This window comes from Lathyrus oleraceus, chromosome 2 (assembly GCF_024323335.1).
Source record: "Lathyrus oleraceus cultivar Zhongwan6 chromosome 2, CAAS_Psat_ZW6_1.0, whole genome shotgun sequence".
NCBI lineage: Eukaryota > Viridiplantae > Streptophyta > Magnoliopsida > Fabales > Fabaceae > Lathyrus > Lathyrus oleraceus.
Window position 1 is genome coordinate 33,461,594 of NC_066580.1, and position 20,889 is coordinate 33,482,482.

At 33.6% G+C, this 20,889-nt stretch overlaps 1 protein-coding gene across 1 annotated transcript; it reads left to right on the top strand.

The window, feature by feature from the left end:
- Nucleotides 1-340: 340 nt before the first annotated feature.
- On the top strand, nt 341-1,693 carry LOC127121783 (transcription factor MYB10). The gene is made up of 4 exons (XM_051052220.1): nt 341-655; nt 757-768; nt 911-1,278; nt 1,384-1,693. Exons 1-4 carry the CDS (start codon nt 341-343, stop codon nt 1,691-1,693), a joined length of 1,005 nt encoding a protein of 334 aa, XP_050908177.1.
- The last annotated feature ends 19,196 nt before the right edge of the window (nt 1,694-20,889 follow it).

A 20,889-nucleotide genomic window follows, 5' to 3' on the forward strand; every position in this document is an offset into this window, starting at 1 on the left:
CTTTATATTTAATTTTATCTTTTTATCATTAAAATTGAATTATTATATAATTTTTATCTTTAATTTTGCTATCATTTAATTTGTATTTTACTTAAAAGCGTTGGACCAGAAATGTAGCCGAGGTAGTTTTTATATACGACTTGGACACAATCAAACATGGTTATAGAAAAGTGGAGTTTGTCTAGTTTTATCTTCCATATTAGATAATGTGATTTAGTTAGCAAAAAAATAGGAGTTAGAATAGGGTAAATGATTTTTATTCAAACTAGGACTCTCTCTTATATATTTCAACACACTAACACTATTGTTCACGTAGTTAAAAATCACATTTACTCAAATCATGGAATCTTCATCTTTGCAACAAGAAAAATGCAATCATGGTGATGATACTAGAAATATTGTGTTAAAAAAAGGAACATGGTCAAATGAAGAGGATCAATTATTAAGAGAATATGTAACAAAATATGGAGTTGGAAAGTGGGATTCTGTACGAAAGAAAACAAAGCTCGTTCGAGATGGAAAAAGTTGTCGTTTAAGATGGTTAAATCATCTAAATCCAATTTTAAAAAAGTGTTCTTTCAATGAAGAAGAAGGGAGAAAACTTATTCATCTCTATAATGAGTTAGGACCCAAATGGTCTCAAATGATTTCACAGGTTTGTTTATTCATGCTTCACTCTTATAGGAAAAAAAATTACTTTTATAAAGAAAAATTAAAGCTTATTAAGCTTTCTATAATTGTAACCATTTATAATAGGTAATGATTAGGGTTTGTTTTTGGTAATAATTTTTTTTTTTTTGCATGAAGTCTACTTATTAATTAATAAAGTTTAGTGATATGCACCGATATTTTTTTAGAATGACCCATAATTGGTTATATAATTATTTTGAATTTATTTTTGTTGTGACAGTTTCCTGGAAGAACCGATAACGAGTTAAAGAATTTTATTAATTCTAAAAAAAGGAGTTTAAAAAATTCTAGAAAGCACCTCATTCCAGAAAGCATAAACCAAGTTGATGAGTTGAATAACAGTGTTGGAGAAATTAGTAACCAACAAAATAATGTCTCCCAAGAAGAAGAAATGGTTCTACCAAGAATGGAATCTGATCATCAAGAAGATACTCTACATGGTAACTATCTTCTTGATCAAATTTATGATGACAAAAATATCAACAATTGTCAACAATTTTCAACGTTGGCTGATGATTCAAGTATGCTATGCAATAATGAGGAGAGTACTTGTTTCAACAATCATGTTGTCCCAACATTGGATGATACGTGAGTAGACAATTCAATTTTTTTCCTTTTAAATTTAATTCAAAATACATATTAACTTTATAATTACATTAACATATTTCATGACTTACATTATTATTATTACAGGTTTCAAGATTTGGAAGATATAGTTCCATCATTTTCATCAAGTAATATGTTTTTTGATCAAGATCTTCCTCCATACAATCTAGACATGGATTATCAACTTCCACAAGAAATGTTTTCTGACCAATATCTTCAAAATCCATATCTATCATCTAATATGTTTTTTGATCAAGATCTTCCTCCAATTCCACAATATTATCCATACAATCTAGATATGGATTATCAACTTCCACAAGAAATGCATTCTGACCAATATCTTCAAAATCCAATTCTATCATCTGAGGAGCCTCAATATGAGATCTTAGAACCTTGATTGCTATCTGAATGTGTTCCTCTTTGGTGAACTTGATTGATGAAAAACATGAGATGGTAGAGCTTATTACTCCACATAGTAGATATTATATCTGAATGTAAAAGATATCTTAGACACATTTATACATGAAAAAAATTCCATCCTACGGATTTGTGAAGGATTTTGTGACAATAGAAAATTAGTTTACAATGATTATTTTGTAATTTTTCCTTTAGTTAATGTTTTCATTTTTTAAGAATTAATTTGTATTACGAATCACTTTTGCCGATTATATTTGATAGAACTACTCTATTTTAATGTATGCGTGCAAAGAGTATATGTGTTGCGATAGAACTATTCTATTTTAATGTTAGAGTATCAGTGTTGTGATAGATCTCACACATATTTATTACCTATTTATTATAATATTAAAATTTAATAAATAACTATTGTTTTGATAATTCATTCTTACATTATTAAAAATATAAAGTGACATTTGTTAAAACATAATCTATTAATACTTTAATTATTCATATAAGAAAAATGTGTAATTTTAATTTATAAAATTATATTAATTAAAATACATATATTTTCATATTCCATAAATCATCTCTTAATATTCTTAAAATTTATGTATATCTATTAATTTATTTCCTTTGTGTTTCCATTCCATACATAAAATTACATGCATGTACAAATTGTATATTTACAATACATCAAAACATAAATTATTATAAATTACATATATGTACAAATCTTTTATCATCCATATATCAAAACTCAATTTATGAAACTTTCACTCTATTTTCTATTACACACACTTATTCACCATAAAAAAAAATTAATTAACTTTTAAATAAATCAATAGAAAAACTATTATAAACATACAATTTACTTTGTTTTTTCTATATTAATTATTATATATTTTTTGTAGACGATTATTATATTTTTTAATTAATTAATTTTAAATAAATCGATTGAAAAACTCAAATTATTAATATTTCTAAAAAAATACGTTATATAATAATTTATCCCATAAAAAATTGTGCATAAAATATTTTTTATTGAAAATATAAAACCATAATAACAAAGAAAAAACCACATCACAATGTTTAAGATAAAGTACTCAAACAATACTTTCAAATATTAAATTTTATTACAAATGTTAAATATAATTAACAGACAATACTTTCAAATTTAACTTATAATTTTCAAAATAGACAAACAAAAGCATCAAATTATTTCTAAAATATTATTTTGAATTATAATTTCATATACATGTTACAAGATTAAACTATAAATTTCTGACTATCATTTATATTTTCTTATATATAATTCATATTTTAAAATTAAATTGTTGTGTCTTATTTGCATTTCCATGACTCAAATATATTTCTTATCACTTAAACTTTTACTTTCTCTTTTTTTATTATCTTATTCACCTTATCGTCACAATTACAATTTAATTTATAATTACAAAATTAAAGTCTATATTTTATAATATTATTTAAAAAACTCATCTCATCCCCACGGATTTACGGGTCTCAATCTAATACAATAATTAAAACGATTAATCGAATACATAAAAGAACCACGGCTACATAAACCACATTAGCGTTTTGTTCCTCTTAGTCATAATATACCATACAAACTCTACAAATATGACAACAATTAATCCACAAAATGAGAATTTTTTTTTTCAAAATAACCAAATTTTTCAAAAAAAATCGAAAATAACCAATTTTTCAAAAAAAAAAACAAAATAACCAAGTTTGATAGAGGATGCGCCAGATGAATTGACGCATCCCCATACCAATAAGAGGAGGCGCCAGTAGCATTGGTGCACATGCATTGGGCCTCATGAGGAGGCGCCAATGCTTGTGGCGCATGCATTGACCCTCATGAGGAGGCGTCAATGCCTCTGGCGCCTGAGTGTATTTTTTAAGGTGGGCGCCAATTCATGTGGCGCCTGCTTTTAATGGTCATGTGGACGCCAATCCAACTGGCGCCCACATGTTTTATCCAATAGATGTTCCGTCTCTATAAGTACCACGTCTTGCATACAATTATTTTCACTCAAATTCATCTCCTAGTCTAGTTTAACCATCAATTTCAATTTTCTTTGTTTCAACAATGTCTGCATACATTTAGAAACGAAATGCTGATGTAATATTTTCTGCCGTTGCGGCTCCGATACAAGTTTGACTTTGGAACACAAATATGTTTGAACGTCTTAATCGGACGTTGTACAGTTGGTTAGAGGGAGAAATTAGAGAGGATGAATGGATTAGAAGAATATAATGGCTTGTGTCCACGTTCAACCAACACGGAGAAGTGCGCGAATGGGTGGATATTAAGACCGACCAAGACGCTCGTAGGATGATGCATTACATGTTTAAAATTGTTTTGATGGTTGTAATCACATAGTTTTTGTATTCTAGTTATTTTAATTGTTTGTGTTATTTTTTATGAACAACTGTCTTTTCGTCACAGACGTCTACTATGAAGTAAATTTAGTTTTCCATATATTGCAACAGAGGTACTTTGAAATAAATTTAGTTTTCCATATATAGCAACAAAGATACATCTGAATTTACCTGGTTGTGCTCGTTCCAACACTAGGACGGTTATTACGATTATGACCTGGTTAACGGCATGAACTACATAGTTAACCATTTTGTTCGCCATATCCATTTCAGTTCTAATCGGGTGCTGTTAGGGCGACCCTTTTTCTTCCTTCGCATAGCTTCGTTGTGCCAGACGATGTCCCCTTGATATTCTGGCCAATAATCCTCTTTTGCCACTACCGAAAAACTAATTTTATAAACATTTGAAAGGCTGACGACTTTGTAAACTTCAGATAGCAAGTAGGATGGATCCCTTCGAACCTTTGAGCACGCCGCAATGACATGGGAGCAGGGGGTACGAAAGGCTTGGAACCTTCCGCAGTCGCATCAACCTCTATCTAGTTCGACTCTGTACTGTCCCATCGGCATGCCCTCATTGTGATCCACGGACTCGGAAACACTAAACCAACCTTTAGTTCGGTCAAATACCATAACCACGTGTGTGTTTGCTTTGGCAACTTCATGTCTGATGAATTTCATTGAAGCATCACTAAACAACTGTCCAGATTACAACACTGAACTCCATTTTGAGCGTCTGGTTTCAAGCAACGCCCCTAGCCTGAAATATGTAGTTTGCACCAAAGCGGTTATTGGTAGGTTACGGATGCCTTTGAAGATAGAGTTCATTGATTCCACAAGATTTGTTGTCATGTGGCCCTAACGCTGACCGTTGTCATATGCCCTAGTCCACTTCTCCAACGGAATACTATCGATCCACCTAACCGCATCTTCGTTCGACAATCTTATTTCCTCACGATAGTGTTTGAAAGAAGGTTCTGATAATGCGTAACCTGCATTGACAACCTTCTTACGCAACGTCTTATCTTTGATTTCCCGCATGAAATTCTGAGCAATATGTCTAATACAAAACACATGCGTCAAAGGAGGATTTTGCCAACCATTGTCAATGTTATTATATGAACTGATGATTGAGGGGTGTCTATCAGAGATCAAACACAAGTTAGGCTGAGGTGCAACGTGCAATCGGAGATTTCTTAGGAAAAAACTCCATCCCTCAGCAGTCTCCCCTTTAGGGCAAAGGCGATCGGAAAAATATTGTTGTTCCCATCTTGTGCCACTGCCATAAGTAACGTTCCTTTGTATTTTCCATACGACCATGTACCATCAATTTGTATAATTGGTTTATAGAAAGAAAAACCTATGATACACTGTTGATACGCCCAAAATAGACGGTGAAATATTCTATTTCCAACAGCACACGTACCATCTGGTATATATGCGGGCAATGTTTCCATCTTGACAATTGTCCCGGGAGCATAGTGTTTTAGAGCCAACAGGTATTTTGGAAGTTGTTTGTAAGACTCCTCCCAATTGCCAAACACTTTTTCAACAACTTTTGTTCTATCTATCCATGCCTTCCTATATGATGGAGTGTACTCGTACTCTGCCCTAATATGCGAGATTATTGTACTCACCTTTAACGACGGATTATCGCCAATGACAGACAATATTTCATCGCATATTAGCTGAGAGCTTAATTTACGATGATCCTGCATTGGGTTTGTCAGCATGCATGTGTGATCTGGACCTATTGATCCAATCTTCCAAGACTCGCTCCTCTTCCGGTACGAAGCTGACAACCTAAAAAGGTAGTGTTCATTCGGACAATAAAATTTATACCTCGATGCGTTAGTTCTGTCTACTCTGAAATCTGTTGATAGTTGCATGTGGAATTTCTTAATGGCTTTTACACATTCCTCTTTTGTGCGAAATGTGTCTCCTTGTTTCAGAGATCCTTGCATTTGCACGTAAGGATTGTACCATAGATCTGCCGAAGGTTCATCTGAACCCAAATTTAACCTTGTCATGTGTTGGGGTGGGCAATATACATGACTTGATGGTATTGGCTCCTCTTCCTCTTCAGCGTTCACCATCGAATCAACCATGATCTCAGGTTCCTCTTATTCATCGTCTGGAACATTCACCTCAGCTTGTTCGTCATCAGTCTCACAAAACACTTGTGACTAATCAATGTACTGAGACTCCTGTTGTTGACGTGGTAATATGTACAACTTTATATCGTTGTAACCGGATTGTTCGTGACTGCCAAACGTATGTTGAACATCATCATTATCTCGAATCTTCTTCTAATAAAATTTTACCTGGTTTTCTGCAAACCAAACCGGATTTTTATAGATGATCTGACCCACATTATTGCATTATAATTTATTTTCTATTCTTTATTTCAGATGTGAAAAATTTGATCGTCGATTTATTGTGAACCGAGTCACCTCTGTGTTTCAAAAACAAAAACCGAACAACTAATGATCAAATATTTCACCTTCGACATGTGCACTGATCATGTAATGTTGTGTGGAAGACATTGTGTTGAAATATTAAATATGTAGATAGTTTGAATGGAATTGAAACTGAATGCATTGCTAAGTTGTTCAACTGCACAACATAAATAGGTTGGTCATTGGTAAGTTGGTCGTTGCATTGATAACTTGGTAATTGTCTGTTCGGACTTGACCATGCATACAGTTGAAGGAATCCAGCACGCAGAGAAAAGATTGAAAAGAATACACAAGCGCCAGGGAATCAAAGAATCTCTGAGCTTTGTCCCCTAAGATTCCAACCTAGGCGTCCATTCCCTAGGCGCCATAAAGTAACTGAGGCGCCAAAGGGTTGGGAGCCTCTTCACAAAATAACACTCAGGCGCCACTAGGAAGGGCACCCCTTCCAATTTCCCTACACTAAGGCGCCAAGAGGAAGGGCGCCTTTTCCTTGCATGTGAGAAATCACATGTAGGCTCCAAACTCAAGGGCTCCTCTTCCCTTGCATATGCTTTCTTCACATGCGCCAAGAAGATTCCTCACATGCTAGCTTTCTCTTCCATGCTGAATTTTGTCATTCTCTTGTCTCCTCTTGCCTTTCCATGCAACCAATCACACTCTTTTTAGGTTCCAAACATACTCACTCATTCATCTATAAATAGTCTCTCATATCAACAATATCAAATCATCTTCATCAATACTTAAGTATTTTCTTCTACCACACTTCTTTCATCTACCAAACTCAAGCTTTGCAAATTCAAATCATGTCTTTGTTGACTACGGGCGATGAACAATCGAGAATATCTCAGCATTTGTATGTTATCTCTCTCTTTTAGTTTCTTTTTTTGGATTACTTCTAATACATATCTTGTTTGTGTTATACCTTTGTAATCTCTCTCTTTTTAGTTTCTATTTTTGGATTTCTTCTAATACATATCTTCTTTGTGTTATACCTTTGTAATCTCTCTCGTTTTAGTTTCTATTTTTGGATTACTTCTAATACATATCTTCTTTGTGTTATACCTTTGTAATCTCTCTCTTTTTACTTTCTGTTTTTGGATTACTTCTAATACATATCTTCTTTGTGTTACACCTTTGTAATCTCTCTCTTTTTAGTTTCTATTTTTGGATTACTTCTAATACATATCTTCTTTGTGTTATATCTTTGTAATCTCTCTCTTTTTAGTTTCTATTTTTGGATTACTTCTAATACATATCTTATTTGTGTTATACCTTTGTAATCTCTCTCTTTTTAGTTTCTATTTTTGGATTACTTCTTATAGATGTGTGTTTGTTGAGTATGTATTTCTTCTTCTAATTATATTTTGTTACTTTTTTGTTATTAGGATCCGAAGCGGTTTAGATGTCGTGTACATGAATATGTACCCCACGATCCTTTAATAGAACCATATATTAGAGGATGTGGATTTGGAAATCTACTAAACATTGTTTCGTACTCGGTGGACTACAAGTTCATTTTGGCTTTGTTGAAGAGGTGGAGACCCGAGACCCACACATTTCACCTTTCGATTGGTGAGTGTATTGTCACACTTGAGGACGTGTACATGTTGTTGGGTCTCCATATAGACGGAAAGGCAATGAATGGGCAAGTTAACCAAGACAACAATATATGCAATGAATTATTGGGTGCCCCTTTGTTAGACGACAAAACTGAGGGAGACACATCCGGTCAAGCAAGGGGGCAAGGTATAAATTTAAAATACCTAAAGCAATATTATTCCAGTATAGTATTGTCTGACGATTCAACCGAGTATGAGAAAATAATAAAAGATCGGTGTTAGATTATGATTTTATTTGGTAACTTTTTGTTTCCAGAAATTACAGGTAATTCTGTGAATATAATGTATTTACCTTTATTACGCAACATTAATAAGGTAAACACTTATAGTTAGGGTTCAGCTGTGTTGGCCCATCTATATAGTGCAATGTGTAGAACTGCAAAAAAGAATACTTGTACTTTTTTTCATGTGCTTATTTGCTTCAAGCTTGGGGGTAGTCTAGAATATCGTCGCTCGCCCCGATAAATATGCGCTCATTCGTGTTCCCTTTTGCAACCAAGTAAATCTAACACTTTACCATTCACCATTTAGTTAATTATATTTATTATTTAAATTAACAGTAAATAATATTTTTCACTTCTTTTTAGTATCTTAGGTGGTCAGTAAGGGGAATGAACTACAATAGGTGTCCGAAACACACTATTGTAGTCTATCGAAATCTATTGGACCACATTGGACATGACGATGTAATACTCCTACCAAACTATATTTTAATTTAAAAATATTTCTCAAATTATTTTTCATCTAACGATTTGGTATTGTTTTACAGTTTGTTTGGAGGCCATATCTGGGTCTGAATCATGATGTGAACCATGACGATGCTGCAGTTTGGACAACGAAGACACCGATTATCCGATTCACTACAGAGGAAATGCACCAAAGTGACCAGGTCAAACTGCAGTTCGGTATGCTACAACATATTCCAGAATCTCCCACGTGTTTGGGGAATTGGCATCAGAAAAGGGTCGATGCACAGTGGGATTATTCTGACTGGAGAGACTTTGCAAAAGACATGTGTCATCAATGGAGGAATCGACGACAACACATCTTGAACGAACCAGTCATCCAAGGTGCATGATCGAATCAACAATATATGGCATGGTTTAGGTCTGTAACAACTCAACAATTTGTATCTGAGTCGCGGTATTTGATGGATCCGTGCCAACTTGCTTCGTCATCGTATGCCCCACATCAATTCACCACCCAACACCAATATGAACCCACCCAACACCAATGTGAACCCACCCAAACCCAACAACCAACCACACAACATCAACCGACCACATACACACAACAACCACACACCCAACATCGCAACCCATTCATGCCAACCACCCAACAACCAACCATCCAACGTCGCAATCCATTCATACCACCCACCCAAACATAAAACCAAGAATCAAACCCCGCAACCACAACAGTCTATAGCCCAGATGATTCATATGGGTCACGTCATCGTAGCCCCCCACCAATGAACACTCAACCACTGTTTAACTATAGTACGCCCCAGGAACCATTGTTTCGTTTTCAAAACGACTCAATGGCCCAATTTGGGCAACTATACCGTCCTCAATTCACCCAACCCCAACGCCCTAACTAAGATGACATGGGCACTGAACTCCATTACGGAAGCACCGTTGGCCAGAGCCCCTTCGGATATTGGGAGCAAATGATGACACATCTGTCAAATACCGCCGGACCTTCCAACCAGCCATCGCTCGATCAGGTCAGCATCCAAAGACCACAAACACCTCAAGAAAATCGTGGGAGACCTCGGAGACAAACTAACGCACCGGGATGTGAAACGGGGGGACGTTATAATCGGGCGGGTCATTAGTTTTTTGTCTGTCCAATGTAACCAATTATTACATATTTAATAAATTTATTTATTTTCATTATTATTTTTTATGTATTAAATAATAAATATTAAATATTAAAAATAAAAAAATTTAAAAAAATTAAATAACTAAAAAAATTAAAATAAAATACTAAATAATAGGAGGGTTGTATGCGCCAGATGAATTGGCACATACATCCACCTTAAAAAAACACTCAGGCGCCAGAGGCATTGGCGCCTTCTCATGAGGGCCAATGCAGGCGCCACAAGCATTGGCGCCTCCTCATGAGGCCCAATGCATGTGCGCCAATGCTACTGGCGCCTCCTTTTATTGGTATGGGGATGCACCAATTCATCTGGCGCATCCTCTACCAAACTTGATTATTTTTTTTTATTTTTTTTAAAAATTGATTATTTTCGAATTTTTAAAAAAAAATGGTTATTTTGAAAAAAAAATCACAAAATGACTCAAACTTGATTATTCGCTCCATCTCTATAATACTCTAATTCTCCCCCTTGTCATCAGTATTCATTAGAATTAATGGTTAATAAAATGATTAAGAGGTTAAATTAACATAGTGGCGTGTTTAGCAATTGTTGCTAAGTATCTAGGATAATATGGTCATTTTGGTAGCTCATTATAAGAACCCCTTTTGGATGAAGGAATCCTCATTTTCACCATTCCTTCGCTCACTAAATTCATAAAATTTGGAGCAGAAGAAGAAAGTTTTGAGTTCAAAGCATAATTTCCTTGCATGTCCAAGTAAAGTAGAGTTTCCTGAAGAGAAGTGTCAAAAGCAAAGCTTAGATCATTCAAATGTGGGGTTCTAAATGTGGGTTTGATTGGGTTTAGTACCATTAGGAAAGCATGATGAGGGTTTTGGGGTTGTTTCATTGATGAAACCATGTTTGATAATCTTCATGATTTTGTGTGAATGCTTGTTAGCCTTAGCATAAAATATGTGAATAACATGTATATGAGTTGATGACCAATTGCATGTTTTGCTTCTAACCTAAAACAATTGTGTGTTAAAGTATGTAGCTAGCATAATGGGATTAGGAAAAAGGAATGAACTTACTTGATGCCATTCAAAATATAATATTACATGATTAAGAATAATTGACACGTAAGTGAATTACATGTTGTGGTTTTGATGAAAAATGTCTTGTCTATGGACATGGCTTGAGTCCACTGACATGGGGGAATCGTGTCCTTCTTTAGTTTACAGAATGAGGCATGCCTGAGTCTGAAACATGTCATGCTTCCAAGCACAACCTAATCGTGGCCCCTTCGGGTTTTTGTAGGGAGGGGCGTGTTAGACCCAAACATTACCCGAGTTGGTGATCACGGGCGAGCCGTGTTGGCACCTATGTTTTCCCTATTCTTATGACTTATTCAACCCTAATTGTTGCACAAGTTGTGTAGTATGTGTTATGTTTAGAGGTGTGTGAATTCCGTCTAACAAATGAGGGAAACCGTTTGAAACTCGCCAAATATATGCATACATGTATGAAACCCTAGTTGGGTAGATAATCAATCCTTATCTTACGATTTCATGTGAGATCAACTGCACTTAATAGAACCAGAAACTCTTATAATCATGTGTGATAAGTATGGGAAATCATTAAGGATGTAATGTGTGAAAGTCAACTAATTGATTGATGTTAGAAATAAGAGAAAGATCTCTTAGTTAAATCATGTAAGAAATATCACTGGGAAAATCCTATTGATTTATGAGTATGTGCTTGCCTAATGGAAATTAATTCGTAAGTGAGAACACAATAGGATCGAGTTAGAAGTCATCAGTTAGAAACCCTCAGAAGTGTCATAACACTTAAAGTCTCGGTAAATGTTGATGTGATGATTCTAGGAAAAAGGGAATCTAATAGGTGAAATTTATGGTTTCTAGGATTTGCCTAATTTATATTTGAAAATTAGGAGAGTAAGACCTCGACAGAAGGTGTTGGAAAAAAATTGGTTTATATTATATCTCTAATGTTTTGATGATAACAAAATATTTAAAGAACAATTGGATATACTAACTTATGTTTAGGTGTGCAGGATCATAGACTAAAATTTGTGATCTAAATTAAGTTCTGCTACTGAATATGAACATTTATAGAGAAGCTAAAAAATTCAGATCCTGAAGGATTAGAATCAAGGAGGTGAACGTGGTGGTTCCAATTTCGCTATGGATTCAACGGTGTGCATGTTTCAAGGAGGCAACCATGGTGGTTCAATGGACGCACGACGGAGTCATAGTGTCATCGGTCGGAGGAGCGCTGGTGAAGAGACCTTCTCATGTTTTTTATGTGAGTTGGTTTTTTTTATTCTTTATTTTTCAACCTCCTTTCAAAAACCTATTTGTATGCCTCTATTTATATTGAAGAATTAGGGTTAAGACGAGGGAAAGTGACAAATGTGTAAGGATTGTGATGGGACTAAAATACAGTGTTGCAACAAATCTGTGAATTATTAAAGCTAAAATGGTTACAAGTCAATATAAAATGTAAAGGATACTGGAAAATATTCTTCAATGAGAAAGAGTTGTTGTGATGAACTTTTAGTGGATAATGATTTAGTGACTTTAACTTGGGAAAGTTACCATCATACCTTTGAGAAAATTTTGTATGGGAAACTATTTAATAGATTGTTTTAAAACACTAAAAATACTGTGATTAATTACGTGATTTTCACACCACAAAGGTGGAAATTCCGTTACAATAATTGATTAGTGACGTGGAAAATCACGCGGAAAAAGTAATTGTGGCGACTTTTTTGCCACATGAAAATCACACCGTAATACTTTGCCACATGATTTCTATTTTGGACATTAATTTTTTATCATTACTTGTGTCTCACTATAAATATTTAGATCAATTTAAATGAATCATTTCAAAATATAATGCTTTTCTCGAAGTTTCTCAGAGAACTTAGTCATTACTTGTGTTAAGTTTGATTTATCATAGACGATGGAAATTGATGCTTACAATGATGCAGTGCTGGTGTTTTTTTTAGCTTACAATTGTTTTATGTATCTGGATTGGTTATTTTTTAAAAAGGATAATGAAAAAGGAAAAACGGATTGACATTGGAAAGATCCGTTGGAAAAATCATAAAAGCATTATAATAGACGAGGAGGAAAAGACAAATAAAAATTAACATAAAAAAAAGAAGCAAATTCCTTAAATTTATTTTTGTTCATCACCACCAACAAAAAGTTATCACCCATAAATATGTTTTTCACTTAACACCATAAAACATCCTTAATCCAAAAAATACATTCCTTCTCTATTCTTAATAAGTCACCATTACTAAAACAACACAATTCACAGGAAATTACAAAAATTCCATATATGTTTTTCTTTTAGTGAAATAAATCTATGTTTTGGAGTTCATATCTCTTTTTTTAGAGATCTGGATTTCTGATAATTTTTTAGAGAAATGTTAAATCTGAAGATTATTGTTGGCTCAGGAGTGGATTCAAGTATCAGAGGTTCAGATCTAGTGGCGATTGCGGGAGAAGCCTCAATAAGATAAAGAGTATTTTAGAAGCTGAAGAAGACGAAGAATTGGATGAAGAAGATGGAGAGTTTGAAAAATGAGAATGACAATTTCAAAAGTTGGCCTTCCATCAAAATGGACTACAAGTTCTTGTTGTTACTGAGAATGAAATTTTGAAGGTGAGGAGTTTTGTTATTGTTGTTGGTGGTGGGGATGATTGGTGTTGCCTATCTTCTATTTGTTGTTTGCATATCTATAGTTTCATTTAAGATTCTTGTGTTTTACGTTGTTTGAGTTTTATGAGTTTTTTTTACAAAGTTTTTTTTTCTTCTGAGTTTAAAGAATGTGATTTGTGTGTTTTTTTCTTGCAGAAAAGGTGTATATGGATATGTAAATAACAAGTTGTATATATATGCAGAAAATGTGTTTTTTTCTGAGTTTTTTATTGAAAAATGTTGTTGTGAATAAAATTTTTTAACCTAATGATTCATATCAATATTCTTTGCATTAGAAGAAAAACGGTGAGATTGAGAAAGAAAGAATACACACCAACACAACTTGAATCAAACACACACCAACACTTCCTATAATAGTGTTTTTTTTCTGAATTTTGCTTTTTTTTTTACTAAAATAAAATAAAAATGAAAAAAATTCTACTGATATTTTAAAATATATATTTAATTGCTTGAACAAAATAAGAATACTACAACTACTATCTCAAACGAGTTTTATATTAGAGTTTCTTTCACACACACCACTCTCTCACTTTCTTCCATTTTATCAACCATTTCTCGGTTCACCTCACAAACCCTACCCAAGTCGTCGCTTGGACAAAATTAGGGTACTACAACTACTATCCCAGAACACGTTTTGTATTATTGTTTCTTTCACACACACTCACTAGATACACCACTCTCTCACTTTCTTCCATCTTATCAAACATTCTCTCAATGATGGTTCACCTTACAAACTCTACGCACACTACTAGAAAAATCACATTTAACCTTGGACGTGAAATGAATTTAACCTCGGCTACAAAGGCGAGGTAACGATAGGCGTCACGTAAAGTGAAAACCCCACTCTCGATTTTAAGAAAACATATGAGTATATGAAAAGGTCATGAATTTGATCCCCAAGAAGACCTTTTTAGAATTCTGAAATGGAGAAAACACATGTCCCCTCGGTTTTGTAATTTCACTGACGAATATATCATATTTTCACCTCGATTATCTCATAAAATCTAGGGGTAAGACAATTTTGAGTTTATTAAATCTAATATGGATTACTCATTTCACTAAACCCTATACTGAACATATAACTTCTAAAAATTGGTTAGGAAAATTATTTTATAAACGATTGTGTTATATTTTAAGAACAACTTACATTGATTATAATTTTGAAGCATCTTGCAATTCATCATTCTTCTCGTGTTGTTTTATGGTTAAAATCTCTCCAATGTTTCAAGTTCTTTATTCAACACTTCCTTTTCTACTAATTCATTCTTGAAAGCATAAAATTTGATGCTTTGAAAAATGAACAAATATGAAATAAAGTTGAACGAAAACTAGAAGTATTTGAGAGATTTTAACAATAAAACAATGTGAGATGAATGATGAGTTGCAGAATGCTAGAAAATCATTAATCAGTGTAAGATAAGTTTCAGATACAACATAGTTTTTCATATGATTATTTCCAAAATCAATTTACTAGGTTATATGTTCAAAGGTTAGTGAAACAAACAATCGATATTAGATATAAAAAACTCAACTAGACGAAACAAAAGGAAAGTTGCACAAAGAATCATAAAACACATAATCTCAATCTCAATATCAACAACAAAAATAAGAATAAAACAACAACAACATCAAACACAATATCAAGAACAACAACGTCAATAAACAACAACATTATCAATAACAACAACGTCAATAAACAAGGACAACAACTTCGAAGAAAACAACATCAATAACAACCACAAAAACTCTAGGGTTTCAGATCAAAAATGGCGATCTGGTGGAAGACATTGCTTACCAAGTTGATGAAATTTCTCAAATTAATGATGTGATTGAAGTTGAACAAATTAAAAGTTTGTGTGATACAATGGTTGAGGGTCATCAAGTTGATGCATTTATATTGTTGGAAGAAAATAATATGGACGAAGAGAATGAAGAGTTTGGATCTGAGGATAATATCAGATCAGATGATGAAAATGATATGGATGAAGAGCATGAAGAATTTGAATATATTATTTTTGTAATTTTACTTAATGATTGATAGAAAATAATGTGTTGATTTAAATGTGTTTCATTGATTTATTAATTATGTTAATGAATTAGTTGTATACGTTGTGTTAATTTATTATACGTGTATTCTCTCAAAATAGACAAAATGCCACCCCAGACTAATAAGGGTAAGAGTAAGAAGACCCAACATCAACGCCCGAGGGTAATGGCATGTGAGGCACCTCCGTTGGCCATGTGTCCTCCCCACAAAGTTAGGTAGATCTCATATTTATATCTAGTTCTCAACCTCTTATGTCACTACTCTTCCCTCATGATTATCCTATGTTACCATTTGGAAATCCAACTTTCATTAGCCCATCTGGGGGATCTACCTTTCCGTTCCAGCAGACTGGTGGATCTAGCTTTCCATACCAGCAGACTGGGTGTCTAGCTTTCCATATCAGCAGACTAGGGTGTCTAGCTTTCCATACCAGTAGATTGAGGTGTTAGCTTTCCAGAACTCGCATAGGTGCCCTCATCCTTCATGAATTCGTTCCCTCATCATCCATCACACATACCCTCACCATCCATACAGTCTTGGGGGATCCCGCACCCCGCATCCCTCACACATACTCTCACCATCCATGAAGCCTGGGGGATCCCACATCCTACACACATACCTTCATCATACATAAATCCTTGGGGACCTCGCACCTCACTTACCAAACACATACCCTTACCATCCATGTATCCTTGGGGGCCTCACACCTCTTCTATCACACACATACCTTTACCATCCATGCATATTGGGAGACCTCGCACCTCACCTACCACACACATACCTACGCGTGAGGAGGATCATTAGGGGAAGTATAAGGATGATAATAAGGACGATCTTAAGGGGGGGGATGAGGACGATCATGGGGGGCGGGATCTCACTTCACATTCGAATTAGTTTGAGATGATTGATGGAAGATACTATATTTGACCTAGTAGAAAATTGTAAGTTTCTAATTTATGAATTTTTAATTTAAGTAAACATGTTGCCTTTTTTTAGATTTAATAATACTTATTCAAATTATTATTGTTTATTTTCAAGCCGAGTCAGTTTGCTGCCAAATGTATAAGTTATGTTATTCAATAAATGTATAGAAAATCTTTGAAGAGATTTCGAGAACTTTCCAAGAGTGATAAAGATGCTTAGCTTAGCAAATTTAAGGTATAACGAATTTATTTTAAGTTATTGTTATTTTAATTACTTTTTTTAATTATAATCATCTAACGATTAATTTTAATGTCATACAACATTACAGGAAGAGTGTACGTTAGGAGTAATTAGCGAGGCTAGGATTGAAAAACATTGGCGGGGCAGAACATCAATCTGATTTTCTGACATGCTATGGTGTGCTAGACGTGGTTGGGAAGAGGAAAGTGTTCATTCTAACATTATAGGAAAGGAAGTTTTTGATGAACTTCTTGTCTATTGGGATTCACCCGATTTTAAGGAAAGATTTGAAATTGCAAAAAAAATGAGAGCATCTGAAAAGGGGGGTCACCTTAATGCAGTTGGAAGCATTAGTATCGTCGAACATGCTCGGCGCATGGTAATTATAACTACTTTTTAAAGTTATATTTTGATTTCCTATATATTTTTAATTAAAGTTAATTTTATTAGTTAATCTAAGGATTTGGGGAGACCCACATGAATGAATGAGATAGTTGCAAAGACTTATACCAAAAAATCGGGAGATTTTGTTGATGAACATACCATATTAGCTTTTGTAAATTATTTATATTGTATTATTTTATTTAAATTAATTCCCATATATGAATAAATTGTTTAAATTATATTAATATTTAATGGCAAAGTTGTGGCATGATTTTCATGTGGCAACTAATTTAATGTTGTTTGTGGCGTGAAAATCACGTGGCTATATTTCATTATTTAATTTAATTTAATTCTTGTATATAACTAAATTTTTTAAACTATATTTAATTAAAAAAAATATGCGTAAAAGGAATATCAGACATTCCTCGCAGAATTTTTAGTTCAAAATCTGTAGTATACTCCGATAGGTTAAAACCCGATTGATGATCGTGTGGATCTTTATATTTGGAATTTAGTAATTGGCAGGAGATAATCTAACGGATATTTATTTGGTGCTGGATCTTTGGTCGGGAACTACATAATAGGGAATAGAACATTATTTGAATGAGTTGGGGATGAGAAATGAACATGACGCACACAATAATTGACATCCAAAATGATAATAATAAAAATAATAACAACAACAATATTAAATCTTTTTTTTTTAATTAAAAATCCATACTTAAAACAAATAGATGTTATTTTTTTGTTTTCTTTTTAAATTCAAAAGAAAAAAAAATAATGATGATAAATGCAATTAAATAAAATGTAATGTCACTTTTTTCTTAGAAATTTTGCTTAAATAATTGTCAAAAGGAATAACACTCTTAATTTATTTATTTTTGAGATTTTTTTTACCAAAATACAATAAAAATGTAAAATATTATACTGATGTTTTAGAAAATATATAACATTGCTCGGACAAAACTAGGGTACTACAACTACTATCCCAAAACACATTTTGTCTTAGAGTTTTTTTCAAACACCACTATCTCACTTTCTTCCGTTCTATAAACCATTTATCTCTCAATGATTCACCTCACAAACCTACCCAAGTTGTCACTCATAAGAAATCAAGGTACTACAACTACTATCCCAAAACACGTTTTGTATTAGAGTTTCTTTCACACACACTCACTAGACACACCACTCCCTCACTTTATTTCGTTATATCAACCATTTCTCTCTCAATGACGATTTACCTAAGAAACCCTACCCAAGTTCTCTCACTCTTTCACTTTTAACCACCTCCATTAATCCACACATACCATTGTTCATGGTCACCGCCACCCATTACCATATCCACATCACTTTTTACTCCCATAATTTGTCTCTTCCAATTACCCTGACATACATGGTACTCGTTCACTATTGTTCTTCTTATTTTAAAAATGACAATGGATTTGAATTCCTCAGGTCATTTTTCTATGACTCACTAGGAATTTTCCCATAGAACTTCTTTTGCTGAGACACTTCAATAAAATTTATTGTTGAAAGAAAACATAAGAATTTATTGAATGTCACCTAGGACGATAATTTTGGCCTTATGGTATTCATCATGCCACTTTTTTAATTAACACAACTTGTAATTATGTTCTAAACAATAATCCTTTTGAATCTCTATCCAAATACCCTCCCATACTTCATAATCTTAATTTTTTTAAAATATATTTGATTTTCCTCTACCTAATGTCTAATATGACCAAATTAGATCCTATGGCAATGTATATGTAGAGGTTTTGAAACTAACACTAAAGGTTGTCTCCTTTTTTACTTGCATAATAAAAACACTTTTATCTCTAGAAATATCACATTCTATAAAAAAGTATTTTCATACACTGCTCACTTTTGTTGATGATGTGCCGCTCTTCAGTAGAGGGGACCAAAAGTCAGTGGAGATGATGCTTGATGCTTTTAAAAAGTTCTCTGAGTCTACTAACCTTATTGTTAACCCTGGCAAATATAAAATTTAGTGTAGAGGTATTTATGATAATACAAAGAGATCTTTAATTCACTTGACGGGTTTTGAAGAAGGTTAATTGCCAGTCATATATCTTGGTGTTCCTCTGTCCAACAAAAAGCTCAATATTAACCATTACTTTCCCCTTGTGTATAGGATAGTGGGGAGAGTTAGGCATTGGATATCAAAGCTTCTTAGTGTTGCTGGTAGGATCCAACTTGTCAAAAGCATATCTCATGCCATAACTCAGTATTAGATGCAATGCTTCCCAGTACCTAAGATGGTTATCCAGAAGATTGATTACATTTGCAGATCTTTCATTTGGACTGGTCAGTCTGGGAATAGTAGGAAGTGTCCTGTAGCTTGGAAGAAGACTTGCATCCCTATCAATCGAGGTGGTTTTAATGTGATAAATCTTGAGATTTGGAATGTTCAGTCCCTGTTGAAGTGCATATGGAATTTATGCAGGAAGCCTGATAATATGTGGGTCAAGTGGATCCATATGTACTACCTCAAAGGAAAGGATGTGATGACTACTGATATTAGTAGCAGTAGTTCTTGGATTATGAAGCACATCATGCAAAAGCGAGACTATGTTAACCAGATGCAACAACTTTGGGATGATATGATAAACAATCAAATATTCTCCATGAAGAAAGTGTATTGTGAGTTGATTGAAGACAATACCAGAGTTAGCAGGAGCCATTTACGGGGATCAAATTATACGCGCCATAGAGATGTGTTGGTGTTTTGGCTTGCGTGTCACAGAAAATTGGCTACTAAAGATAGATTAATCAGATTTGAGATGATTCAAGATAGCAGTTGCAGTTTATGTTGTAATGCTGATGAATCCATAAATCACCTTCTTTTTTAGTGCAAGAACACATTTGAGATTTGGGATTGTATCCTCCATTGGATGGAGGTGCAACATAGCCCACAAGACTATAAGGAGGAAATCAAATAGATAGAAAGATACACTAAAGGTAAAATCTATAAAGCTACCATCATGTAGATTGCCATTGCTGGGACCATCTATGGAATTTGGCAATATATGAATGATACTTGTTTTGATAGAAATATAGATCACACGATATAGTTAGCAAAATTATAGACTATATTGTTTATAGGGGTTGGATGCGACCTAAACTTATATGTCATGTTGCTAATATAATGGTGTAGCTTAGAGTTTTTTTTCTTTGGTTGTCCTTTGTCTGTTTAGTGAGCTGGATCCTTGCGATCGCCTTATTTCATTGATTTTTTTAATTATATATATTCTTTGATTTGATTCAAAATAAAAACTATGAGAATTTCACAACAATTATGCCACATGTAACACCCCGGTGGAATAAGGATAATTATTTAATTTAAATTAATATAATATTTATTAATTTAATTAATTAATTGGAATTATTATTATTGGATTATTTTATTATTATTATTATTGGAATAAAAGTTGGAACTAGAAAAAGTCCCATTTGGTAAAAAGGGTTATTTTCACGTGAAAAGGAAAAAGAGACAGAAAGTGGAAAAAGGGCAAAAAG

Excerpts from the sequence above, each read along its gene's own strand:
- LOC127121783 (XM_051052220.1), top strand. The coding sequence starts at position 341 with ATGGAATCTTCATCTTTGCAACAAGAAAAATGCAATCATGGTGATGAT. Across the intron at positions 1,279-1,383 it reads GTCCCAACATTGGATGATAC|GTTTCAAGATTTGGAAGATA; the intron begins GTGAGTAGACAA and ends TTATTATTACAG.